The sequence below is a fragment of the Marmota flaviventris genome, chromosome 15 (assembly GCF_047511675.1).
Source record: "Marmota flaviventris isolate mMarFla1 chromosome 15, mMarFla1.hap1, whole genome shotgun sequence".
Lineage (NCBI taxonomy): Eukaryota > Metazoa > Chordata > Mammalia > Rodentia > Sciuridae > Marmota > Marmota flaviventris.
The window spans coordinates 40,070,184-40,095,271 of record NC_092512.1 but is presented as its reverse complement, the minus strand read 5'-3'; the positions used below and the strand labels follow the sequence as shown (position 1 = coordinate 40,095,271).

The window sequence follows — 25,088 nt, the reverse complement described above, 5'->3', positions numbered from 1 at the left end:
CAACAGGTTTAGATGGGGAGAGAGCAAACCACTTAGGATAACCCAAAACGTTCTTTAATAGTTGGTACAAGTTCCCCCATTTAAACCATTTCATGGTCAAAGATGAGGAGCTCACTCTTCAAAGGGCCTTCTCAGGGGCAGTATTTGAAAACAGTACTGGGCAGGCTAGGGGAAAGTTCATGGTTTTGACTACCTGGGAATGGGTATTTCAATTTCTCTGTGTGCTCTCTCCTGCTTCCTTCCGGAAGATGAATTCCACCCCTGCCTCCCTCCTTTACAGCCTGTTCCCCAATCTCCCACCCCAAGCTCAATGTAACACTTGGCTCTTTTCACAGTTTCTCATTACTAAGTTTTAAAAACATTGCCTAACTGGTAATTACAATCTAAAACAATTCTTTTGGGGGAGCCCTGGGCGATTGCTGGCTGGTAATCTTTCAGGAATGTCAGAGAGAGGGGAGGGAACATAGAAGTTAAGAAACTTCAGAGACAAGGGGTCTCGTCCCCTTTCATCCTTTCCTTCCCTGCTCCAGGCCTGGCCCTTTATCCCATCCTCCTGTGGGGCCAACCATCTCCCCTCCCCTTGTAGCCCTTGTACTTCTTGGGTTCTTTCTCCCTCCTCTGTACTTCTTACATTAATAATACAGTTCTCCACCCCTACCTACTTTTTTTTTTTTTAATTAGGAAATCACCTTCCCCTTAGAAGGAAATGTTTGAATTTTGGTAAATTCTGTTTTAAAGAAATCAATTAGAAACAGACATCACCAAGAGCTTTTGGGTGGGCTACCTCCAGCCTGAGCTAATGGACCTTGGTGTCAGCCCTGTCAGAGGGAAGGCCTTGTGGTTTCTCATTATCCTTCAGGGGGTTCCATATGGACTAATTCTTGTCATTCCATCCATACCAGCTCCCTTTTCCCCCCACCAGAAAAAGCAACAGTAAAGACATCCAGTGACCTGAGCCCTCAGGAGTGAGATGGAGGTACCCAATGCCCAGTGCTGGAAGAGGCCAGGGCAGAACTGGTAAATTCATGGGAATATACAAGGGAGTGAAGAAGTCGCTTGGGTCAACCACTCTCAAAGCTCCACTCAAGGCAGAACCCTTTCTGACTTTCCTATTCCATTTGCCAATTCCCTAAGACCTTCTGTTTGGGAGGTCACAAGGCATGGGCTGTGACGTGGCTGGAAAGACCCCACCTTCTTTACAAAAGTAGAAACAACCAAACCAAGATATGTTCAAAGGTGGGTGATTCTTCCTTCCAGTTTCCCTTTTTAAACTATTATTCTTTTCAATCCATGGAGCAATTGAGAAATGAGTATGCATCTCCCCTCCCCCTACCTCCTATCAAAACCTGGGAGACACAATAATAAAGAGAAACAACAACAATAACACGAATAAACTCCTTGGCTTGTTTTTCCAGGGTGGCCAGACAAGGTGTGAAAATCCATATCTCCCTCTGGGCTGGCAGGTGGAAGTTTCTGGGAAGGCTGTGCTCCCTCCCTCCTCTCTTGCACCCCGCTCTCGCTCTCGCGTCCAGGCTGTCCCCCACCCCACCCAGCAGCCACCTCCAAGGCCAGCTTCCTCCTCCTGCTCTCTGCAGTCAGTCCTCCCCTGCGTCCCGGGCCAAGGCGGCAGGAAAGGCACCGCTACCTGCAGCCGCACGACTCCACTACCATGTCCTCATACTGCTTGTAGACCACATTATTGCCCGCGTCGATGTACAGAATGCTGATGGGAGTCAATTTGGTGGGCACGCAGCAGCTGGGTGGGGTGGAGCCGGGATCCATGGAGTTCATCAGAGTCTGGATGATGGCGTGGTTGGTGGGCTCCAGGTGCGAGCGCAGCGGGAAGTCGCACACGCCCTCGCAATGATAAGCCTCATACTCTAGGGGCGCGATAATCCAGTCGTCCCAGCCCAGCTCCTTGAAGTTCACGTGCAAGGGCTTCTTACTGCAGCGTAGCCTCGACTTCTTGCCATGCCGTTTGCCGTGACGGCTGGCGAAGGCCGTGCGCCGCCGCCGACGACCAGGCGAGGGCAGCCAAGGCCCGGCGTCCGGGGCGCCCGACGGCGGTGGCCACGAGCCCTCGGCGCCCGCGCCGGGGCCCGCAGCCTCAGCGGAGCCCAGCTGTTCGCGCATCTCAGTGAACAGGTTCTTGCGCTGGGATCTGGAGAACACCACGAGCAGGGCGCGCTCCTGTGGGGACCGCACCCTCCGGCCGAAGCCCAGACTCCGCAGGTCCGGGGGCGGCGGTTGCTGGGGTCCCCGCGGGCGCGCCTCCACCTCTCCTAAGTCTGGCTCGCCCCACGCGGCCCGCAGCTCCAAGCACAGCTGCTTCCAAGGCTGGTGGCGCAGGCCCTGCCACACGTCGAAGACCTCCCAGCCGGCCGGGGGCGCCCCCTGCGGGTCTAGGGTCCTCGAGTCCAACAGCAGGGGCGACAGGCAAGGGAAGAGCTGCACGTGGAGTGGCCCTGAGGGAGGCCCCCAGGGCTCTGCGGGCGCCTGGCGATAGAGCCGCAGCTCTGCGCCCACCAGCTCTTCTTTGTCTGAGAGCGTGGACACATCAAACAAATACTTCTGTCTCCGGAGAGGAGTGTGCGAGAGATCGTCTGCGAGATAAAAAATAATTACAGTCAGTTTCACTTAAGGGGGAGATCAGCCGGGTGCTCCCTGGCCGTCCCCAGGAGGAAGAGGGCGGGGAGAGGGCAGTCCAGCTAAACCGACCCGGGCCGCTCCCCGGTTTCCCGCCCCAACCGTGCACGGCGTGGGAAAGGGACACACCAGGACTAGCCCCCTCCTCCTGGTCAGCTTTGGGCTCCCAGGGCAGAAGTCGGTGGCTGCTGGCAATCTGGCTGAGGCAGCGGCCTCCCGGATTTTTTCCCCAAGAGGCTGCGTAACCACTAATATGCTCTTTGTGGTCGCAAGTCTGGGCTGTGCTTCCCCCCAGCCCTCCTCTTCCACCGCTGTTCTCCTTGTCTCACATCTCAAATATCACCTCCTCCTAGAAGCCATCCCAGACCACCTTAATCTAAAGTAGTTTCTTTTGGTCACTATCCCAGGGCTTGGTTTATTACCTTACGTTTAGTATTATGTACAATTACCCAGTTTATATTTATTTCTTTACTGGTCTGTCTTTCCCAATACCCCTCCTCATTAGGCCAGGCCAAAGGAGTTGCAACCCTCACTTGCATCTTGCTCCACAGGTCACCTGGACCCCTGGATGACCTAGAGTACACGCTGGTCAGTAGTGTGAAACTTTACAGGGAAAGGTTCTCAAACTGGTTGCTCAATTAGAATCTTCTGGAGAATTTTAAAAGTACCAGTGCTCCACCTTGCTCCAGCTAATTGAACCCCTTATCTAAGGATAGGTCCTGGGAGTGTGGTTCTTGAATGTTTGTTGACAGCTTTTCTTTTCTTTTCTTTTTAATTTCCAAGGTGATTTAAAGATGCAGTCCTAACTGCAGACGCCCCCCCCCCCCCAAATTCAGGGTCACATTGCTGCCATCGGGCAGTTTTGCTGAGGCATTTAGGCCCAAAACATTGCAGACAGAAGGAAGAGCTGCTATGTGATTTCCTTTCATCTCTTTCTTTCATTTCTTCCTTCCTTCCTTACCAACAAATAAAAGTAGTGAGGCTTTCAAAAAATATGGTTGGGGTGGGAGGGAATAAACAAACATGCACACCAGACATTCATTGAGAAGTACCTGCAGTCAATGAGAAATAGATATACATGGAAGAAAAAAACCTTAACTATGTACAATTACACACACACACACACACACACACACACATACACACAGAGTGATATCCCCCCCCTTCCTTTCCTTACACCCAATATGAAATTTCCTTGGTTTGCAGCTAGACCTGAAGACAATTTGTTGTTGTTGTTATTGTTGTTGTTACAAGTGAGAAAAAGAAATTTGGGACATATAGAGGGCAGCAGGCTTTAAAAATCCAAGGCAAATTCTTCTGAACCAAGACAAAATTGGACTCCTTTTTGACACATTTGTGCATGAAGCCAACCCACTTCAATGTGCAAAGCGGAAAGCTAACCAGATTTTCCTGGGCTGCCTTCCCATAAAATATTTACAACCCAGCAAATACAAAAATCCCCAAAGCCCCTAGCTTTCCCCAGAAGCTAGTAAAGTTTGGGTCGATTTCAATAGTAAAAGTGTCACTGGGTCCTGATCCGACCCTCAGTGCCTGTCCAGATGTAGCCCAGGGCCATGGACTCTGGAGCCTCAGCCACACCCAGTCAGCACTCTGGGCTGACTGCAGGACCCGATGCCCCTCTCTAACACACATGCCCTGACCTGAGACAGAGCTGCGGGAAGGGTAAGAGAGGTGAAAAGGGAAAAACTGCTAGAGGCAGTTGATTTATGGAAGCCAAGACCTTCAAACCAGCCAGGGTCACATTAACATCAGGGGGAATTCAGCATACTTTCTTCTTAAGAGAAAACTGTGACTGACTATGCTTAGCCATTGCCCAGATTTCTGGACCTATTGCCATAGACTTCACTTCCATACCTCCCCCCTAAACCCACCAGTGAGGGCTGTGATGACAGGGACAACCCTCAGGCATTTGCTGTACAAGTTAAATGTTGTGAGGACTGGCATGATTCTAATTGTTACTTTATTAACCTCAGTTTTATAAGGTATTATATTGTATAAGGTATTTGTATTGTTCTCACACTACAGATGGGCAAACCAAGTCTTTGAGAAATTAATTATCCAAAGTCAGGATATGGTGATGCTGAGATCCATTTTTCAGTCTATTTAGTTCCAGAGTTGGAATTTTTAGTCCCTAAGCCCCAGTGCCTCATCACTGTAGTCCAAGTATTGGAATCTAGAAGCAGCCAATAGTGGCCAGGGTTTTAGGGAAGGAGAACACAATCCAAACGATATTTGCAATACTTGATAGGAACAAAACCTGACCTCCCTTAGGAAGTCATTTCCATCTCTGTTTACATAACTCTTGAGATAGTCTGTCACTAACTGGAGAGCATTAGTCAGGGATAAAGAAGAATGATGTATTTATTTCTCTCCCGTGCAACATGGACAGATCAGCCTGCTTTTGTTATCATTTTTTTAAAAGTGTGGGCTGATAAATGGTTAGTGCATGGTGGAATCAAAACTGAGGCAAACATCTCTAGCAAAAGGCACTTACTGATTCTACAACCTTGGGATTTCTAATAATCTTTCTAGCAAGACCAGCCCACATTTACCCTTTCAAGGACACTGAGAAGAATGCAAATGGAGCCTTCCACTTCCATCCTTCTCCCTTCTCTTCCCACTCCAGGAGCATCCCACACTTCCAGGGGTCTCACCTACATGCATGTGGACCCTTAGCCCATAGATCTCTGCATCCCAGCCCAACAGACACACATGCACAACAGTAGTATGGTTCTCTCTTGGGAGAATAGACCTGCTAAAGAAGCCCTCCAGGTATTGGAAGTGGTCTCAGGGATATTTTTGCAAGCATTTTGTGGCCCAAGTATCTAGAGGTTGGTCTAGAATATTGGCTTTCAAAGCTGCTAATCCTGCAATGGTCCCTACATCTACCACACAATCACAGAGAAACATTAGAAACGCTAATTATCTCAGGCCCCAGAGGTTTGAGGTGCATTTCTAATGAGCCCCAAGGTGGTGCTGATTCTGCAAGTCCAGGGAATCACACTTTGAGAGCCCCTAGTGTAGGAGGGTATGTCTCCTGGGCTTCTTGGATTCCCTGCTCTATGGGACACCACATAGGGAGGGGTATTATTGAAGGAAGGGAAAAAACAAGGCCCTCTAAAGCACTGAGCCAAAAGCAGGGTCTTAAGCTGGTATCTCTCTCAGCTCTTTCCTGGACCCCACAGCTACCTTCATATTTTTAAAATCCTTTCAACCACATCATCTCTCACTAGGTCTCTAGAATTCTAAACAGAGGGTCCATGAAGGTGGCTGCTCTACACAGATCCCCTACAGACCACATTCCCCACCTGCCTGAACCTGCTCTGGAGCCATGCATCACAGAAATAGTCCAGAGGAGGCCTTGCCCTGGGGAATGTATGTATCACCATGCTCTGTAACCTGTAGACACTTTACCTGCAGACCCGGCTTCACAAAGGCTGGCCCAGGTACCATGGGTCACCTGTGTGCAGGAACCTGGCCCTTCCCACTGCCTTGCAAAAACTACCTCTCCCACTAAGTCCTATGTAAATGAGGAGTAATGTCATAAAATGACTCCATCCCTTAACTAGACTGCACTTTCATTTCAAACTCTGTGGCACTTACATCCTGGAAATGAATCCTAAGCTTTAGGCCTTTAAATTGAAAATGATCAGTAATACACCCTGGGAGTTTTGTATTTTGCTTTTAATTTGAATTGTTACAACAAAGCTCATACACCCAGTTAACTCAGTGTTTGCTGAGTATTAGACATAGTGACCTTTCAAGTTATAGTTGCTGGATTTATTTATCCTTTCTCCCTGGGAGGTGAGTAGAGACAGGAGGAAGAGAGAAAGAAAAGAAGGAAGAAACAAATCACTGGCATATTTGAATAAAATCCTTCATAACATGGAAAGCAAAGTTAGCAAAAGACTAAGAGCTCCTCATAGATACAGTTCTGGTGTGCAGTTAATTTAAAAAAATAATAATTAAATAAACAAAATAGGAGAGAGAGTTTGTTCAAAGGTACAATGTTTCCAATAGGCAAAATGAATGTAAGTTAAAAATACAAAATTTGGCAGGGCGTGGTGGCACAGGTTGCAATCCCAGTAACTCTGGGAGGCTGAGACAGGATGATCATAGCAAGTTCAAGGCCAGCCTCAGCAATTTAGCCAGGCCCTAAACAACTTACAGAGACCCTGTCCCAAATAAAAATAAATAAAAGGGTGGGGATGTAGTTCATTGGTAAATCTCCCCTGAGTTCAATCCCTAGTACCAAAAAAAAGGGGGTGGGGGTTATAAAAGATTAAAGAAGAAAACATGTGAGGGAACAAAAAAGGAACTAATTACTTACAAGGTAGATACCAATTTGCCCATGTTAACTGAAGAAATTGGCTTAGAAGGGTTAGAGCACCTGTCCATGGTCACAGCATGTGGCTGGAGGAAGCCAGAGAAGCAAACATCTGAGCAGAAAGGAAGATGTCTATGGTGCCACTGACCAGACTCCCAGAAACCCAGCCCCAGGGCAGCCAGAGGGAGACTGCACAGCACCACTGAGGTGGCCCCGCCCAGGTGCCTCCTGTAGAAGACTGCTCCCTGAGCCAGTCAGCAGTGGGTTTCCAAAAACCTGAAACTTCCTTTGGTTGGAGACTTGGGGACACAAGGGCAGGCACTGCATTTCCCCCAAGACATCACTGGGGTATGTACGCAGCTACTGACCAGATGGCAGGACGACCCAGCAGACCTAATCAGCCACACAGTCACACCTCCGACCCACATACCCTGAGGCACAGATCCTGTGACTAGGCAACAGCTCAGCCTGAGAAAGCCCAGAAGACTCTGGGCTTTCCCACCCGACACACCTAAACCGGGATGGGGGGTTGAGAATAATCACTCATCAAAGGAAACCTCAGAAGTCTTTGCTGCTAAGCCTTTCCCACTCCCTCATGTTAGAGCCAGCAGCATCACTGAGCATCATGATAGACACATGCTGGGAGCTTTTAGGGCATTTTTTACTGAGTCCTTCTTGCAAGCATTAGAGATAATTCTTGTTTTTGAGATATATATATATATATATATATATATATATATATATATATAACATACATACATATATATGTATGTATGTATGTGTATATATATACACACATACATACATACATATATATATATATATGATCGTATTTATTTATATGCAATGCTAACAATCAAACCCAGTGCCTTACACATACTAGGCAAGCACTCTACCACTGAGATACAACCCCAGCCTCTAGAGATCAATCTTACTGTTATACTCATTTCTAGATGAGGAAACTGAAGCTCTTAGAGGTATCTCAACTCACCCATTGTCTCCCAACTAGTAAGGGACAGTTAGGGGAAGTGCTGAAGTTCCCAATTTCAAACCTGGAACCCCAGTCCTGAGGTCACATCTTTTAACATGGGTCCTGATTGGGCAGTAGAGCAGAAGAAAGGGGAAACAGGATGAACGTGTGTTCATCCTAGATGTAATCAACATGGGTGGGCTCGGTTTCCCTAGCCTCCTCCCTTTTCTTTAGCAGAAGGAAGACTTTCAAGCTCAGAATTCACGGCCATGTTTGGAGTCATTTCTCCCCTAGGTATCTCAGCTTCAGCACTGCCCTGAGATATTATCAGGTTGGAAAACAAGCCAACGTATGAGATGAGTGAAAATGAACCACCAGTCCCTACCCCTGGAAAGTCAAGACCTCTCAGAGCACTCGGTGCTTCAACTATTTACTGTACACCTGGGATACCACTATTTCCTAGGTATCCCCTGAGGATGGACATAGTCCTGAGTCAGGCCCTATTAAGATCTCAGCCTTGTGAAATAATGGCCATTTCCTAAGCATCCTCACCAAATTGGAGAATTTGGGAGCCATCCATACAGTTCACCCTTTCCAGAGTGTTCTTGCTTGACCCCAGTACTCTTGCTTAACTTACTAGCCTACTAATTGTAATAGCAAATACCCATAACAGCACTATGTGCTGGGCATGATCTAAATTCTTTTAATCCTCAAAATCACCTATAATCTGGCCATGACACACAGAATATACCAACTGAAATTTCATGCCATACACCATAAAATTGTACAATTGTTGTGTCAATTAAAGTAAAAAAAAATATTTTTCAAAAACTTGCCTCTGAAAAAAAGTATTACTATAAACAAAAACATAGGAATCTAAAGAGTAAACTAGCCCAAGATAGTAGGTGAACCAGCAGCTTAGCTCCAGTATCTGCCTCTGCTCTCCGTGTCCCAGCCCTTGATGTCTGTGCCTCAGTGTCTTAGCTCTTACATACTTCCCATGCCTGGAAGGAGGAAGGGCTTCTCCCCTAGTCTGCAGAATCACTCATTTCCTAATCAGCAGAACTGAAGAAATTTCACAATAAGACTTTTGAAAAAGAACTTACAAGGAAAGAATTTTCTCATCTACAAAACGATGATTATAATTACAGCTCACAGGGCCACGGGGCAGGGCAAAGGAGATAAGTGTGAATAATTTCTGGAGAAGTTATACACGTGTTAGTTACTACTGACAATGTGAAATGAGCATAGGAATTGACTATGTGACAAAAATTTCAATCCTGATCTGTGACCTAGTGACTTGGTGACATTGGTTAGACTAGGTTACATAATCTATCCCAGACTCATATGTCTCCTCTGTAAAGTGGGAGAACCACTGCTCCCTTGCAGGATCATTGCAAAGGTCCGAGTCAAGGCACCCAGGGGTCACAGTTCATGGAACACCCCCAGAAATGCAGCCAAAATTAGTATAACTACCCAACATCATGGTAGGAAGAGGTGGAGCTGTCCTTTTCTTGGTCTCCTTTAGGAGATGAGATTCAGTTCTCTCCACAAGATATCCAGAAGTGAATGGATGTAAGGCACTGCTGGGCATCATGGACAAAGAAAGCATCAGGTGTGTCCTGTTCCTGTTCTTCCTGATCAGAGGAGGTCCAGTGAAGGTCAAGGCTCAGCTGGACTGCAGCCTTGTTCCTATTATACTGATTCTTCTCCATCCTGTCATGACATTTCTGACACTGCTGTCCCTTCCACAATGCCAGGTGACCAAGGACCTCTACCCTATCTCATCAAGGATTGGGTCTTTCTGCAATTTTCTCCTGGGGTGTGGGAAACAAAGCTGGCCCGTGTACTAACTCATAAGACTAGAGGGCAGGGGCAGGGGCAGGGGCAGGAGCAGGGGCAGGGGCAGCCCCCCCCCCCCCCCCCCGGGTGGCCCTGGACTTCCTCTCTCTTCTCTTGGCAACTTTTCTGGTGCCTGGTCTACAGTCTTTCCTGGGTAGGGAAAGGATGTTCCTCATCCTCACCTGACAAAGGCCACTGACATGTTGGGGCAGCACGTGTGGAAATGAATGACCCTATGGCTGTAGCACCCTGTGGTGAGACTGGAACCTGCTGCCGGTCAGCTAGGGAGATTGTCTTGGTGGGTCTGTACCCCTTCACCGCCACCCTCTCACTGGCCCAGCTTTTCTCCAGGTCTCTGGCTTTCTCAGTGCCTTCCCCAAATACTTGGCCTGCATTCCGTTCCTCAGCTTCTGCTCTCTTTCCAAAGACCAGAAAGGCTCAAGGTGTGTCCTCTTCCATTGAATTTCTGCTTTTCCCGTCCTCTCGCCCTGGCCTGGTAGATCTGCACCCTACACACCATGAGCCTGAGCTTTGTAGACCCCGTGGGCTAAGCGGTTCTGGTAGTCTGAGTCCCATGGAGAAATTCCATCAAGCTACGGATCATCATGAGGCAAACATGTGAAGCTTGGGTGGAAAGAAGGGAAAGGGCACCTTGGCTCCCAAACAAAAGTAAACACAACTGCACGCGTTCGCTGCGGAGCCCTAGCAAGATTTCCACGGAGGCAACTCCAACCCCACTGGCACTGATTTTTGGCGGACGACAAGGGCCGGGGACAGACCTTTTCCCTGAGCACAGAATACATCCAGCAGAAGCCACCTTTTGTCGCTAGAGGGTAAGACATATTCATTTACAAAGTAGTTTGTATGAACTTTGCCAGTGAAAATTTTCTGGGCTCTCTCTTTCTTGGTGGGCGGTGGCAGAAGAACTAGAAAAGAAGAGCCAAGATCGAAGACAATGCCCCAGGCATCTGTCGTCTCATCGCGGTCAAACCCTGGGCTCCGGACTATTGCGGTTCAAATATTCGTTTGATAACACAGCAAATAAAAATCAATCAGAAGCTCGTCCCCCAACCTTCCCTCACACCTTGCTGCCTCATGCAAGCCGCCTCTACTCTGCCCAGGAGTTTCCGCAGGTCGCCGCCCCTGGATAAGGTGCTGGGCCCGACCAAGGTGATTTGCTAGGGTGAACTTCCTTGAAGGGTCCACAAGTAGCCAAGGGGAGCATCACGGGCACTCTAAGAAGGGCTCTGGGGGCGGGAGGTTTTCTCAGTCCAATAGCCGCCTTTGGCGCTGGAACACGACCAGGTCGCTTGGCTTGCAGGCTTCAGATGAAAAGTAAAAGATGCCCTCCCCAACCAGCACTGAGGTTGCAGGTAGAGGGAGGGGTTCACACTGGCATGCAGTCGTGGGCAGACTGATGGGCTTTCAGCGCTTTGTGGTACTGCTCAGGAGAAACTGCAGTGATGTGTTCTTTAAGGTGCTGAACTGGGTCCAGACTCAGAAGTAAGGAATCGTGGCAAGCCCGCGTGAGAGGTGGATCTTGGTCTGACTTCCGAAACAACGAAACAAAGTGGCAAAATGAGATTCTTGTTGTTAACTGTAGGCGGTAGCCTCGAATTTTTTTCAATTTCTCTCCCCAAGGAGCCTCCAAGCGGCGGTCGTCGCGGAAGTCGGGAAGGGGCTGTTTGCCTGGAAGCCAGGTTTGCAACGCAGGCGCACCGATTTCCCTAGTCTCCTAGGCTATTTAGGGATGATCCCATCCCACCCCGAAGACAACCCTCTGCTCTTCTGCTCAAACTCAGCACCAACTTGTGCCAGAGGCCAGCCCCTCTCGTCACTTGCACGCCCACTATCTGGTCCTTAAACCAGGCCCCGCCCCCAGGCTCGCGGGCCACTGGCTGAGCAGCGCGCGCTCCTCCAGAAATGGTCGCGGCCCGTAAGCGGCGGGTCTGCTCCAAGATCCTGCAGCTCTTCACTCCAAACGTACCTATCCGTCGGCCTCCAGCAGTGCGTGCCAATAGACAGTCCTAGAAGATGGAGGACGGCAACCTTGGCACCGTTCGACCCACAAGGACCTGCTTAATTCCAATGAACAGGAGATACTATTTAACAGACTTTAAGCTTAAAAATAAACAGGACGTGGGGAGAGAGTGGGGGAATGCCACGCAGTGGGTGAGATGGATACACATCCCCGCTTCCCACACCCCAAGGGTTCGGTTCAATTCTGTCCTCTCATCTAAAGAAAGCATTGTTGGATCCAGATTACTCAATACTCGAAGGATTATCGAACTAATTAATGCCTTTCACTTTAGCTGAAAGCCACCAGGAGTTATTGTTGATTTGCCCTGGGTAGTTCGAAGCATTCAGCAGTCCTGGCAGGAAGCAAAAGTTCGGCTTCAACCCTATTTCTAACATACTCCCTGCCCCCAACCTCTCTATTCCGTTCCCTCCCCACCACCTCCCCCAGGAAGATGCACCACCATTGGTGAGGTATGCTGGTATCCCCAGGACTCCTGCTAGGAAAAACAGGAGTTTTTTATATACTTGGGCCTCCATCAGTGCAGCACCCCGCATTCCCAGAGGATCCAGGCGGCATGCGTCCTCTGTGATAGGAGAGTTTTCAGGTCCCGAATCTGTTGGGTGGGGGGCGAGGGGGAGTAGTTGTCACAAGGCCTGCAGTAGGCTGTGGCTTGGGTGGATTTTAATTATTTTCTCTCAATGTACAGAAATGTTGATCCCCTCCCCCACCAGCAACTCCACTGCACAAACTCCCAGAGGCCTGACAGCCTCCACAGTTGAGGAAAACACACAATGTCCTCCTCAGATTAGCCTCTCTGGCTGCCAAAGAGGCTCACCAAGAATGCCGGTGCAACCTGCCTTCTCCCTGCAGAAGACACTAGGTGTTTTTAGCTTCTTGATTTTCCTTGTAAGGAGTCTCTTATGGCCTTATGGATGGGGATGACTATAACTGATACAAATAAGGCCATGGGCAAGGAGTTGGTTTGTGGCCTTTAAGGTAGAACCATTCTATCTAGAAGAATAGAACAAACTTCTAGTTTAAGGCTTCCTCCCCTCTCCCCCTAGGCTTTTCCCAGAACCCTGTGGTTCACCGGCGGGAGGAGCATCTTGAACCTGGACTTCCTCACAGACTCCGCACTGGTGATCCGCGCTCTCACAAGCACACACTTGAACACTTAGCAAGACTTTCCCAAGGTTGTTCCCTCTTTCCGGGGAAATAAAGCCTAGATTGGAACCTTCTGCCGGCTTCCTCAGTTGGCCGTCTGGTCTGAATTAGTGTTTTTATAAGGGACTCAAACAAATCGAATACAAGGTCACCAAATAATTAACAGTTGCGAATTCCCTCCGTCCCCATTAAAATACTTCCTTGCTTATATTTCATTTTCCGTTTGCCAACGACAACAGGGTCCCGACAAAAGCGCTTCGGCGTTGATTACACCATTCTGCGGCCCAGGTCCACCCAGAAACCCGCTGTTTTGCATAAACATGATGTACTAGACGAACTTCAGTCGTGGAGGGAACTATGTGTCTTTGAATGTCCTCGGGGCAGAAGGCCTATCCTCAGCATTGTCCTGCCCTACCCCCTGATAATCACGATCCACGGGGTAACTGGAAAAGTCAACATGCAATTAGCAGCAGAATCTCCGGAGAGTCATTTCTAGGTGTCAATTTCCTCAAGGATGTTCCGACTTCGTTTTGGTTTTTATCTATTCCTCACTGGCTCCTTTTTAAGACCATTGTTGTAAAAACAACAACAAAAATTTAAATTAAAGAATATTCTCATTTCAAAGCCATCTGGAAATCTAACTCAGCAATACTTTTTATACTCATTTTGTTTCCTTCATCCTTGAGAGTTTTTTTTTTTTTTTCTTATATGGTGCTTATATAAGCTTGCAATTCTAAGTCTCTCTCTCTCTCTCTCTCTCTCTCTCTCTCTCTCTCTCTCTCTCTCTCTCTCTCCTCCATCCCTCAGCCCAGTTGAATTCTTTCATGGAAGTTCTAATTGTCTGTTTTTCCCAGGCCCCAGCATTGGGAGCCTGGGGCTCCAGTACTAATGTCGTTTTTAATGAGTGATTTCATGAGCTAACTGTAATTTTGCTATATCCAATTGATCCATTCTGATCCTTTGCCTGCACTGATACACATACAGGCACATGCTTTCTCATCTTTATGAATCCAAACTCACTTTTAAGGCACAATAAAGGCATTTTTAAAAGATCAGGGATCTAATGAGTTTTGTGCCTCTGTTAAAATAAATATAAGAAGAAGCCAGGTACAACACAAATTCAGACCTTTAAATTTAACGTTGCATGAGAACTCCTAACTAGTTTTTTAAAGACTAGAGTGGAATATTAGGCCACAAAAATCTCATTTTTTAAAACTTCTTCTTGCCACCATTCTTAAAATCCTCTTTCCCCTTACCTACTCATATAGTGCCCTGTTTTGTATTCAGAGTTTAGTACCTTATACGAATTTTCTCCTCTCACTAGCTAGCTGAGTGACCTTGATCAACTTATTTAACATCTCTGCTTTAATTCACCTGTAAAACAGGGAAGTTACAGGTGAGAATTAAATGTAATAATTCATACAATAGATTTTAGCAGAGGACTTGCCCCACAGCAACAGTTCAATAAATCTTTATCGTTATTATTACCCTTAGATGTTTAAAGAGCAAACCAAAAGGAAGAACTTTTTTTTTTTTTAATCTTGCAATAAGGTCTCCTCATGGAAGTTGGGAGAGGTAGCAGCAGGTGGAATAGTACAGGTGACATCTCAGTTGAGCTAGAGCACTTTTCACTCATTGAGGACAGAGTTAATCTCTTCCATTCTCAACCTCAGGCTTCAGGTATAACTTAGGTTCCCAGGTTAGGAAGGCTTTTGACAAATACTGTGAGTCACTCATGCCTCTTGAACCGGCTTTGGGGCTCCTTCCCTTTCCTTTGCTCCTCCCCTTGGGGGACCCTTGCTCCTCAGAGCCAAGCCTGCCACACTCTTCAGCGATTTAAACATCCCTGAGGCAACACAACTGACCCAGTACTAGGCTGGCCCCTGCTCTTTCCTCCTTGCCCTGCCATCCTTAGGTTGGGGGAGGGGTTGTTGCAGGGTTTGGAGCGTTTAAGAACCCCCGCGTGAGACCGGCGGAAGTCCTCGCCAGGAGCCGGGGATGCGCGCGGCTAGCGGGTCCCTTCCATCACGGGAGACTAGACACCGTTTGATATGTTATGACATGAACCCTCAATTAGATCGCTGAGTTGAAACACTCCAATCAGGGGCCCGATGCTAAGCAAGCCCCGGAAGGTCCAGCCCGAGGTCACCGCCGGTGACACATCAAATCAAAATCAGTGAGAGGGAAAGTGAGGCTTTTCCTTTATCAAGCTAGGGCTGCAGCTAGCAATGTACCCCCTCCTCTGCGCTCCCCTCCCGCCCGCAGCTCCGCACTCCTTTGCCCTTGCGAGGCAAGCGACAATCTGCACCGCCTTCCTAGACAACTAGCTGTGGTTCTTCACGTTTTCTGGGAACTGGGGAGTGGAGGGGACTCAGCCTTTGAAGTTGCAGTTTCAGGAATCAGGCTGCATCTCCCAACCAGTGCAGACCTCTCGCAGCCCCAGCCCTTGATTCTGGGGTTGAAGCTGGACGGACATCTGGGGTTCTGTCCGACTGGCCTAGAGACCTTGGCTCGGGAACAGAAGCCCCCCCAACCCAGGCGCGAAACCAATCCTTTCCTCTGCTTCCCGCGCCCGGTGGTTCACAGAGCGGTGCCCCAGGGTCTGGGATCGCGAGGCTGCAGGGCAAGATACGGTGAAGAGAGTCCGTATCTACAAGGGACACCTCTTCCCCCTTGCCTGAATTCAGAAGGTCTCCATAAGCAGGGTCCCTTGGTCTAGTGCCAAACTCACAGGACACAGCCAGCCAGTCAGGGGTGCGTGCTTGGGGAGGAGGAGCAAAGATTCTTGCCACTTCCCGGGAAAAGAAAAAGAGCGCCCAACTGCCGGCCAGCCTAGGCCTCCAGGATTTCTTCCCTTAGGGAAGGCCTCTTTAGTTTTCTTTTAGCTTTCTTAGTCTCTCCTTTGGCAAGGTAGAAAAAAGCGGAAAGTTAGAGGACTTGGAGGTAGGGTGGCAGGAGGATGCAGACTAGCAGTGAGAGTAGTACCCGGGCCGGGGACCTAGTTGCAGCACTAAGAAGAAGCCACGTGCCTTTGCAAAAGTGACTTTTGTAAACCTAAAATCGTCATAAAATACATGGCGTTAATTTGCCGTCAGGACCTTTCAGCAGCTCATAATCCCGCTGACCTTGGGCTACAGCGGCGCACGCGGCGTGGGCAGGACCTCCGCGCGCAAGGAACGCGACTGCAAGGTAGAAGTTAAGGGCTCGAGATGCTGTAGAGCCGAGACTGAGAGCCGTTAGCTCGCTTTGAAAAGCTTTAAGAACGCGTGAGCACTCAAGCAGCCATAGCTGAGGTAGTTGAGCAGGCTATTCTGCAGGAACCTCAGGGCTCTCTGGGTTCCTGGGCAGTCCCACTTTCACCCACCTGGAAGCGGAACCCTTAGCGAAGTTAAGTCTGGGGAATGGATAGCTATAGCTGCCTAAATCTCTTCTCATTTCTTGCTTCTCCTTGCCCTTCTCTTTCCCCTTCCTTTCTTCTCTCTCTAAGCATTATTGTCTCTCCTTGTTAGGAGCGGTGGAATTTCCCCCAGTTTGTGATGGGGGGTGGGCCACGAGGTTTCCTCGAAAGCACTAACACGCTGAGGACCTGCGATGGTGGCAAGAAGTGGGTTGCAAGAATTTTCTCAGGCTCCCACTTGTGCACCCGATTTGGCAGAGGCGAAGTGGAGCGGGGGCCCTAGATGCTCAGAGAGAGGAGCTTAGAAGTGTACCCACGTGCATTAAATAGCAACAACTCCTAAACTTAGTGGACCCTCCCCCCAGCCCGCCCTTCCACTTGCTGCTACTACTACCTTTGCAGAAACCAGAGGCTCGGAGCCTCTGGGTGCTTGACGCTGGAGGGAGAAAAATGGTAGAAGCCTCTGGGCACGCGACTGGCTGAACACCAGCTGATGATTCCCACACTGGGACACACGGAAAACCCGCGCAGCGTCTGCACCACAGCACAGCCGGACACAGCTAGCTGACTGGCTCCCTCGACGGTTGGACTAGCTGGGGCCGGCTTTTCCCCGGAGCGACTAGAGCTTTGAGCTTTCCATTGCTCACTCGTTCCCTAGGGCCCGCCTGGTCCGTCCCAGTAGTCCAGGCCTAGGGCTGCGCGTCCTACACAACCCTAGACCTAGAGGTACAGAGTCCATCATTCCTCGCCCTGACCCTTCTCCATCCCTGGTTGTCTGCCTACCACTTCCCTTCCTTTATGCGTCCTCCACTAGCCAACAGATGAGCGGCCACCACGATGCTTTCTGCAAAAGACGGGGAAGGAAGGAAAGAAAGAAAGAAGGACGGAAGGGAATATTGTAGACTGGAGCAAAATCTGCAGCCGCATTCAGAAACTTACTCAGGCTTTAGAAAAACAATTTAGAAAAGAAAAGAAAGGGGGAGGTGTCCTGAGCGAGAAGGGAATTCACAAATGCAGCTTCCTGCCAGAGCTGGAGCCGCACTCTGGCTGCGGAGCTCCAGCCGGAGAGGACTTGGGCGTCTTCTTTGCCACTTACCTAGTCCTCTGTCTACAAAGCTAGTGATCGTATTAGCCGACTTGGAAGACTGGAAAAAGCTGGCATTGATGCCCAGCTTCTCTGCAATGGAATAAGTTCTGTAGATTGACAGCATGTACTCATGGGGCACCACGCGCGGACCTCGGCCGGGCTGCTCCTGCGCCGGGGTCTGCTGAGACGATTGCCGCTGGGGCTCGTCCTGCGGCCGCGACTGGGGCTCCTGGAGCTCCTGGGGCGTCCGACCCGCGGCATTCTCTCGCGGCACCCGCGGCATCTTCCCTTCCTTGCGGCTCCTTATGCCCTTGGTGGAGTCCAACTCAGCGGAGGACGAGGAGGAGATGGAAGCTTGCTGGAAACCGGGCAAATCCCACAGGAAACTGATGAGGAAAACGGCCCAGAGCAGGACCCTGGGAGTATCCATGGCGAGAAAGTGGCCGTGTTTCCCCAAGAGGCGGCGGCGAAGGCGCTGGGCGCGAAGGGCACGGAGTGGCTGGACAGCGGCTGGGGCCCGGCTCCTCGGGCAGATTCCGAGTGCGAAGAGCCGGGTCCCAGGCACACAAACCCGGGCCTGCCACGCCCCCTCCCGCCCCTCGCCGGGAGGGGAGGGGAGGGTGGGAGGAGAGGCCGGGTGGTGCGGGCAGGAGGTGTGGGGGAGAGGGGCCGCGGTGTGCCGGTGTAGCAGGAAGACGCAGCGCCCCCGTGGGACGCGTGCGGGATGGCCGGCAGGAGGTCGCAGAGCCGGTCCTAAGCAATGGCTTGGGGAGGACGGGCCGCCGTCCCGCGGTTGGGGAGCGAGGGCCTGCCCTCAACCACAGTGTACCTCTAGCACTCTCTGAGGAGCGGTCGCTCCGCAGCGGCTCGCGGGCTCTAGGTCCTCGCCACTCGCTGCATTGAGCGGCCCGGAACCAGGAAGGCGACGGAGGCGGCGGCGCCCCCGAGAGACAGCTGGGATTTGGCGCCCCTGCCGCTGGCTGCCGCGCTAGCTCCGGGCGGTGGTACCTTCTCTCCCCGGCCCCAACCGCCAGGCGGGTCCTTGGCTGCCCTCAGGGACCAGCCCAGAGCCTGAGAAGCCTCGCGGTGGGCCCGACGCAGGGCCCAGCACCGGACAGTCCCATTCTCTCCGTGGGGTACCGCTCTCCACAAAGACAGGCGTCTATTCCCAACCCTCGAGGTCAGGCAAAGGCCACGAGTCTTTAGAGTTTGGATCGATGCTAAAAGCTGCTGCGCTCCCCTGCAGGCCCCAGCCTCTCCTGTCGCAGTCCCCAACTTCTTCTGACGCTGGCTTTAGCCGCTGCGTTTCTCCGTCGCCGGCTCGCGGGCTCCTGTTGCCTCCTGCGGCCTGCCCCCCACCTCAAGTGCAACCCCATTTTCCTTCTCTTCGGTCCTTCTGGTCTTCAAGACTTCCTCCTTCCCCAAGTTCCTTCTGCATTCCAATCTTTCTTTCCCCAGCCTGCTTTTCTTCTCGCACTGCCCTCCCATCTCTCTCTCTGCTTCCCACCCTCTGTCTTCCCGGCTTCCCCACTCCCCTTCCAGCGGACCCCTCCCTTTGCAGCTCTACCCCAATCTGTTTCTCTTCAGCCCAGCCTCGCCCCATCACGAGTTTCCTTTATCTGTCCCCAGATTCCCCGTGCCTGTCTTCCCCGCCCACTGCCTCGCTCCTTCCTGGGCCTGAACGCAGGAAGGCTGGCGGCAGAGTGCTGCTCCTAGCTCCCACAGTGCTCTGTGCCTTGCACGATTATTGGGTACTCAAGCACAGATCACAATATGTTCCCCTTTAATCGTACCAATACTCTGAGATTGGTGTGACTATTTTCACTTTCCAGAATGAGAAAAATCAGACTGAAAGAGGTTAAGTGACTTTTCCAGGATCACTCAGCCAGGAGGTATGCAGCCAAGGACAGAACCCGGGACTTGGCCCCTCAGCTCAGTGTCTTCTCCCTCCAGCAATCATACCTACTCCTCCAATATCACCATTTCATTTCTTGCTTTTTTTCTTCTTGTTGTTCTTGTGGTTTCATTTCATCTCAGGTAGTATCCTTCTCCCTCACACTGTTTTATTTATTTATTTATTTTTTGAGATATTTCCTCTCTCTACTCTCCTCCCTCTCACTTTCTTTCCCTTTCTATTTTTTGCCATTTCATCTCCTCTTTGTTCCTTACTAGAACTTTTTGCCTGACAGCCTGCAGGGGGAGAGAGCTTTGCTTCTCTTCTGGTTCTACACTGTTAATTTCCTTAAAGTTTGGGCCATGTCTTCCATCCTGGATGGCCACTGTCCTCCCCAGGAAATGGCAAACACCCACAGAAGATATGTGCATCAATCATGATTCTGAGACCCTTACATTTAATCTTCACAAAAATCCTGTTAGGTGCTGTATTATCCCTGCATTGCAGTCAAGGAAACTGAGGCCCAGTCTCACTGCTCCAGAGTCTGAACTCTTAACCACTGGGCTATGGAACTTCACTGCCCTCCTTTTGATCTCCTCCATGGATACTTCTGGCTCTATCTCAACCCTACCTATGTCCCTAGTTTCATGATTGTCAAGTTCTTATACTTGAAAGTGCTTTACTATAGCCTTTTCTTTTTTCTTCTCTCTTTTCTAATAACACAAAAGGAAATGGAACAGGAAAAAAAAACATAGTTTAAGGATTCTTTTTCCACTACAACAGAAAAAATGATTTTGCCTTTATAGGTCCCCTTCCACACTTCATTTTTGGTGCATATGTCCTTTTCATATTATTGCTACAAGGATAGATGCCATGTCATATTCTTCCTTTGTTCCTTTTACTACCAAACCCATTGCCTTCAACATTTCTCTGTGCTCTCTGCCCCTCCTACTGGCCTACAAATGCCTCTTCTGCAAAACCACACAAACTCTTCATTTCTCATTTTCTCTTCTGCCTACCTGCTACCTCTGGGACGCACGCGGTCTTGTTTGGCCTGCTCAGCATCTTGTTCTGCACATCCGCCTCTCAAGTGTCATCCAGGAGAGGCTTCCTCCTTGTGGTCTGTCTCTATCCCTTCCCTCAGGGAAATGAACACTTGTGGTTTCTGTTATCATAACTTTAATTTCTATCAATGTGGTGTCTGGTTAATGATGATTCATGGGTTTGGACCCTCCAACCAATAAGTATATTTCCTGCCCACAGGGGCAACCCTGCATGTTTTCTCTACATTTTGCCCACAGCAATTATTATCTGCTACAAGATATCAGTAAACAGGAAACAATTAATGAGTCTATTCGCTGAGACTCAGGACCTCTCAGTGTACTAGACAGAGTCATGTGGAACAACAAATGACCCAAGGGCCAGGATCACAAAGGGTCTGTGATACTTCAGGATTACCCTGGGACAGGTGTTACTCTCCTTTGCTAGCAGCCTCAGTTGCATGTAAGGAAAGTTCTCTTTGCCCAAAAAGACTGCAATGATCATTTTACAGGTGAGGAGACATATCAGTGGAAGGGGGTCTAAGGTCACAAGCTAGTCAGAAATATATGCAGGACTAGGAGCCAAGACTTTCTGACTCTTAATCCAATGTTTCCTCTATATTTAAAAGAAAAAATCACTTCAAGTGTCATGACAGTGACTCAGTAATGTATAAAGCCTGATCGTTTCCTCTGTTGTGGGTATTTTTCAAATAGGAATCCTCCAATATTAAGACTATACTAAGGCCCTTGATCTAAGTGACTCCTGTCTGTGTGTGTGTGTGTTGTAAAAATACACAAAGAGCAAACAGCAAGTCAAAATCTGCTTTTAGATCTTCATGCCATATTCTGAGTCTTTGAAATATTGCTCTAGTTATCTCATCATCAGTTTCTTCTATGAAGAACATTTTAAAGGGATGAAAATTTCTTGAGATGAACTCAGAAGGTCTGGCCTGGGCACCTGGGGCAGCTTGACTGAAGCGATATATCCTGGAGTCTCCCTCCCAAATGGAAGGAAGCTGTGAGTCTGGTGTCTCCTGCCCCCCAGTGGATGCTGAAGGAGTTGCATATGGAGAAACAAAACAGTATAGAGCATGGGAAAGTTTATAGGTATTTTCAAAGTTGAGAGAGGGATAGTGACATCAATTAATATAATTTTAAGAAGTTATGAGGTCACACAAGAGGCAACAAAACATCCACAAAGGAGCAATCTGTCTTCTCAGAGATACGGGACCAGAAACAAATAGAATTGTTCTGTTATCGTCTTAAGCTTGTGCCATTATTGTTTTTAAGTGATCCTTTTATATACACCTAGGAAGAGAAGATTCTCTTAAGTAAATAAAAGAGGTTTTCTTTGTATTTTACTATTTATTTTTACGTTAAAGTGTCACTTTAAAGGCAACTTTTATAAAAGTGACTGAAGGTATTGGACTTTCAGTCAAAGCCCTGCATACTGGTGAAATGTTTTTGACATTTTGATAAAATTTCATTTGTAGGATCGTTCTTTTGAAATAGAAAAAAAAATTCTGTTAGCTCAGAATACTGAGCAGTGTTCTTCAAAGAGTAGTCAAGGTGGAGTCCTGAGCAGTAGGAGGAAGGTGAGGACTATGTTCACTTTAGGGGAGTAGAGGAAGGTAGGTGGGGAAAGAAAGAAAAAAGATACCTGGGAAGGGTATGTCCAAGATAAAATGTCTCTTTCACAACTTAGGCCAGAGGTACCAGTCTTATTCATTCTCTGTGCTTTACCCAACTAATACTGAACCTGATTGTTTCATTTGGTTTATTTGAGTGCTTCTTTGACAGATTTATAGAGAAGTTAAATGAAAAAGAATGAGGAGTTGTGCTAGAGGCTATTATAGTTCTCAGCCTCTCTGAGCCTTGGTTCCCCCAGCCCCTCGATCAGCTGAATGAGATGTCAGATGAACAAGGAATCAGAGATTCAGTTGGTCCCATGAAGGTCCCCACTCTGATAGCTCTGAGATTGTCAGGGAATTAGAATTCTAGTTCTGGATATTGCAAGGAGCATGAAGTGCCCCTGGAGGACTCAAATGGACCTATTATTGCTCTCTTTCACACTACAGGACAAGTAGATGTCCAACCATGTTGTAGTTTGCCAATACCAGCTGTTCTCAACTGTGATCCTTGGGCCAGTAGCATTAGCATCACCGGAAACTGGTTAGAAATGCAAATTCATAGGCCTCACTCCAGATCAACTGCATCAGAACTTCTGGGGCTGGGGCCCTGCAATCTGTATTTTAACAAGCCCTCAGGGGATTCTGATGCAAGCTAAGTTTGTGAGCCACTGGTTTACACTATGAAACAGAGGTAAGCTACCTGCCAAGAACTTCAAGAAATGCTTTGATTTTAAAGGGAAGGCTGTAAAGTATGCAATTTCATTTTCAAATGAATGATTCTCTTTCCTAATGAGCAAATAATTTTCATTCTCCATGCAAACCAGGTGTATTCAATTGCCTACAGCCATACTAAACCAAATGTGGTTGATCCAGCCTGCTGTCTAAAACTAAATGGGGTGGAGACTGCTTAGAATCCAAAAAGTACACAAAGCAGATCAGAATAAAGCAGACTGTGGGGATCTTTTTATAGACTATAGATAATAAATGAAGGGTTTGGGATCATCTGTGTGTCACTTTTGGCTACTCAATATTCTAACTTTAATATGGTACCCCATAAATATGTATAATTTATGTTTTGTGTATCAGATAAAAAAAATAAACTTAAAACATCTCCTTGGTTTTATTGCCCCAGATTGAGTGAAATTACATCCCTTTAAGTTCTTCATGCAAATTATGTACAACATATAGAAAAGCTCACAGATTCTAGTAAATATGATGATTGTTAGACAAATACTTGGATTTTTTAATATAAAAATACTTGATTAATTTTAGACATTTTCAATCTTTATGCTTTTGTTCTGAAATTGCATTTAAATTTTTTCATCTAATTAGGCTTTCATATTCTCTGAAGAATTTCTTTTTGGTACGTCACTTCTCTAAAAGGGCTGTTTGTTTGACACAGCAAGATTTTACTGTATTTCATTGTGAATTTGTGGCAACACTTCTCTTCTGTAATGATTCAACATGTTTTATGTCTGTCCAAATATTCTAGATTAAAAACACATTGCAGTTTTCTAATAGGTATTGGGATACTTAAATGGGGCAGGCTAAGTTTGTTCTCAAATGAGCACCTACGATGCTTATATGAGAGTAAAAAAATGATTAAACTTTAGGAGCGATATGATCCCTGCCAAATCTTGCATAGAAAATTATGATTATATAGGAAATTGTCTTTCCTGTTTAGTATCATATTTGGTTTGAAAAATTACTACCAACTTTGTAAACATTAAAATAGAAGCAATAAAGATGTGAAATTTCACACAAGGGATCTACAATGTTTGGGTAATTATAAGCATATGGCTTCTTTACATGCGATTTCTATTAAAAGTGTATTTACTAGGGCCCTAGGAAACCAGAGGTTCTCAAATTCAGGGTTTATTTACGTGTGCCGAGAATGTCACATTTATTATCAATTTATCATAATCTGTATGTTGCTTTAGAACTTTAGCATTCACTAAGTTGATCACAGAAACTGTTTATTGCTCTCTTGTCTATTTGTTAATATACTAGGTTTCGCTTGTAAAAGAAATCACAAAGAGCAATTAGCTACTCACTTAAAAGTGTCTATACTTTCCCTATAAATTTAATTTTTTTCCATGTATTTTATGTTAATATCTAGGGCAGAAGCCTGCCTTGACTAGTTTCAATATGTCCTAGTTCAACAGAAATGATTGAAGTAACAATTTAAATTTAAATTTAAATTTTTAAATTAAAAAAAATTTAGTTGTGTACGTACATAATATCTTTATTTTATTTATGTATTTTTATGTGGTGCTGAGGATCGAACCAAGTGCCTCACACATGCTACACAAGCGCTCTACCACTGAGCTATAACTCCAGCCCCAAATCCATGCGCTTTTGAAGCACTTTGATGCATCTGTTCCTAAAATCACTAAGAATAAATCAATTGTGTTGCCTATTCATTTAGAATTCATTCAATGAACACTTGAAATTCTGGGAAATGGTTGAAATCTCATTTTGAAAGAAATAAATATGGGACATAAGAGTTGGAAAAGACAGTGTAAACCCTACTTTTCCTCAAAAAACCTTCTCCCCATGACTTCGCCTCTCAAGTGCTGAGATTATGAAACATCACAGTTACAAGCTCTAATAAATTGGTCTTTAAAACTAAGTACAAAGATGGGAACTAGAATGGTGGTTGCCAAGGACTGGGAGGATGGGAGGAGGGAATTAGTGCTTAATAGGTACAAAGCTCCAACTTGGAGATGGACGTTGTAGTTGGTTACTCAACAACATGGATGTACTGAAGTCCACTGAACAGTCCACTTTAAAAATGGTCACAGTGGTCAATTGTATACTTATAGTGTATTTAACCACAATTAAAAGGTAACAAAGGTTAAATAAAACAATTCATCAGATGTCAATTTGCAAAATAATATGCTTAAAGGCAGTACTTTGTTTAGGTTGCCTGGTTGACTATTTTGACTTCAGGCTCAGTACACCCCATTAACAAGAATGTGTGTGGTTTTATATCTACACAAATGTTAAGGGGAAACATTTATTAGTCCTATAAGGGTAAAAACCCAAC

At 47.4% G+C, this 25,088-nt stretch overlaps 1 protein-coding gene across 1 annotated transcript; it reads right to left on the bottom strand.

The window, feature by feature from the left end:
* Positions 1–1,641: 1,641 nt before the first annotated feature.
* Gdf6 (growth differentiation factor 6) lies at positions 1,642–17,904 on the bottom strand. Its single transcript, XM_027946437.2, has 2 exons — positions 17,484–17,904; positions 1,642–2,603 (listed from the first exon to the last, which is right to left on the bottom strand). The coding sequence occupies exons 1-2, from the start codon at positions 17,902–17,904 to the stop codon at positions 1,642–1,644; spliced, it is 1,383 nt and encodes a 460-aa protein (XP_027802238.2).
* Between the last annotated feature and the right edge of the window lie 7,184 nt (positions 17,905–25,088).

Bases quoted from the DNA above. Each gene is read 5' to 3' on its own strand.
- Gdf6 (XM_027946437.2), bottom strand. From the start codon at position 17,904: ATGGATACTCCCAGGGTCCTGCTCTGGGCCGTTTTCCTCATCAGTTTC. The intron at 2,604-17,483 runs GTAAGTGGCAAA...TTTATCTCGCAG, and splicing joins CTTTGTAGACAGAGGACTAG to ACGATCTCTCGCACACTCCT.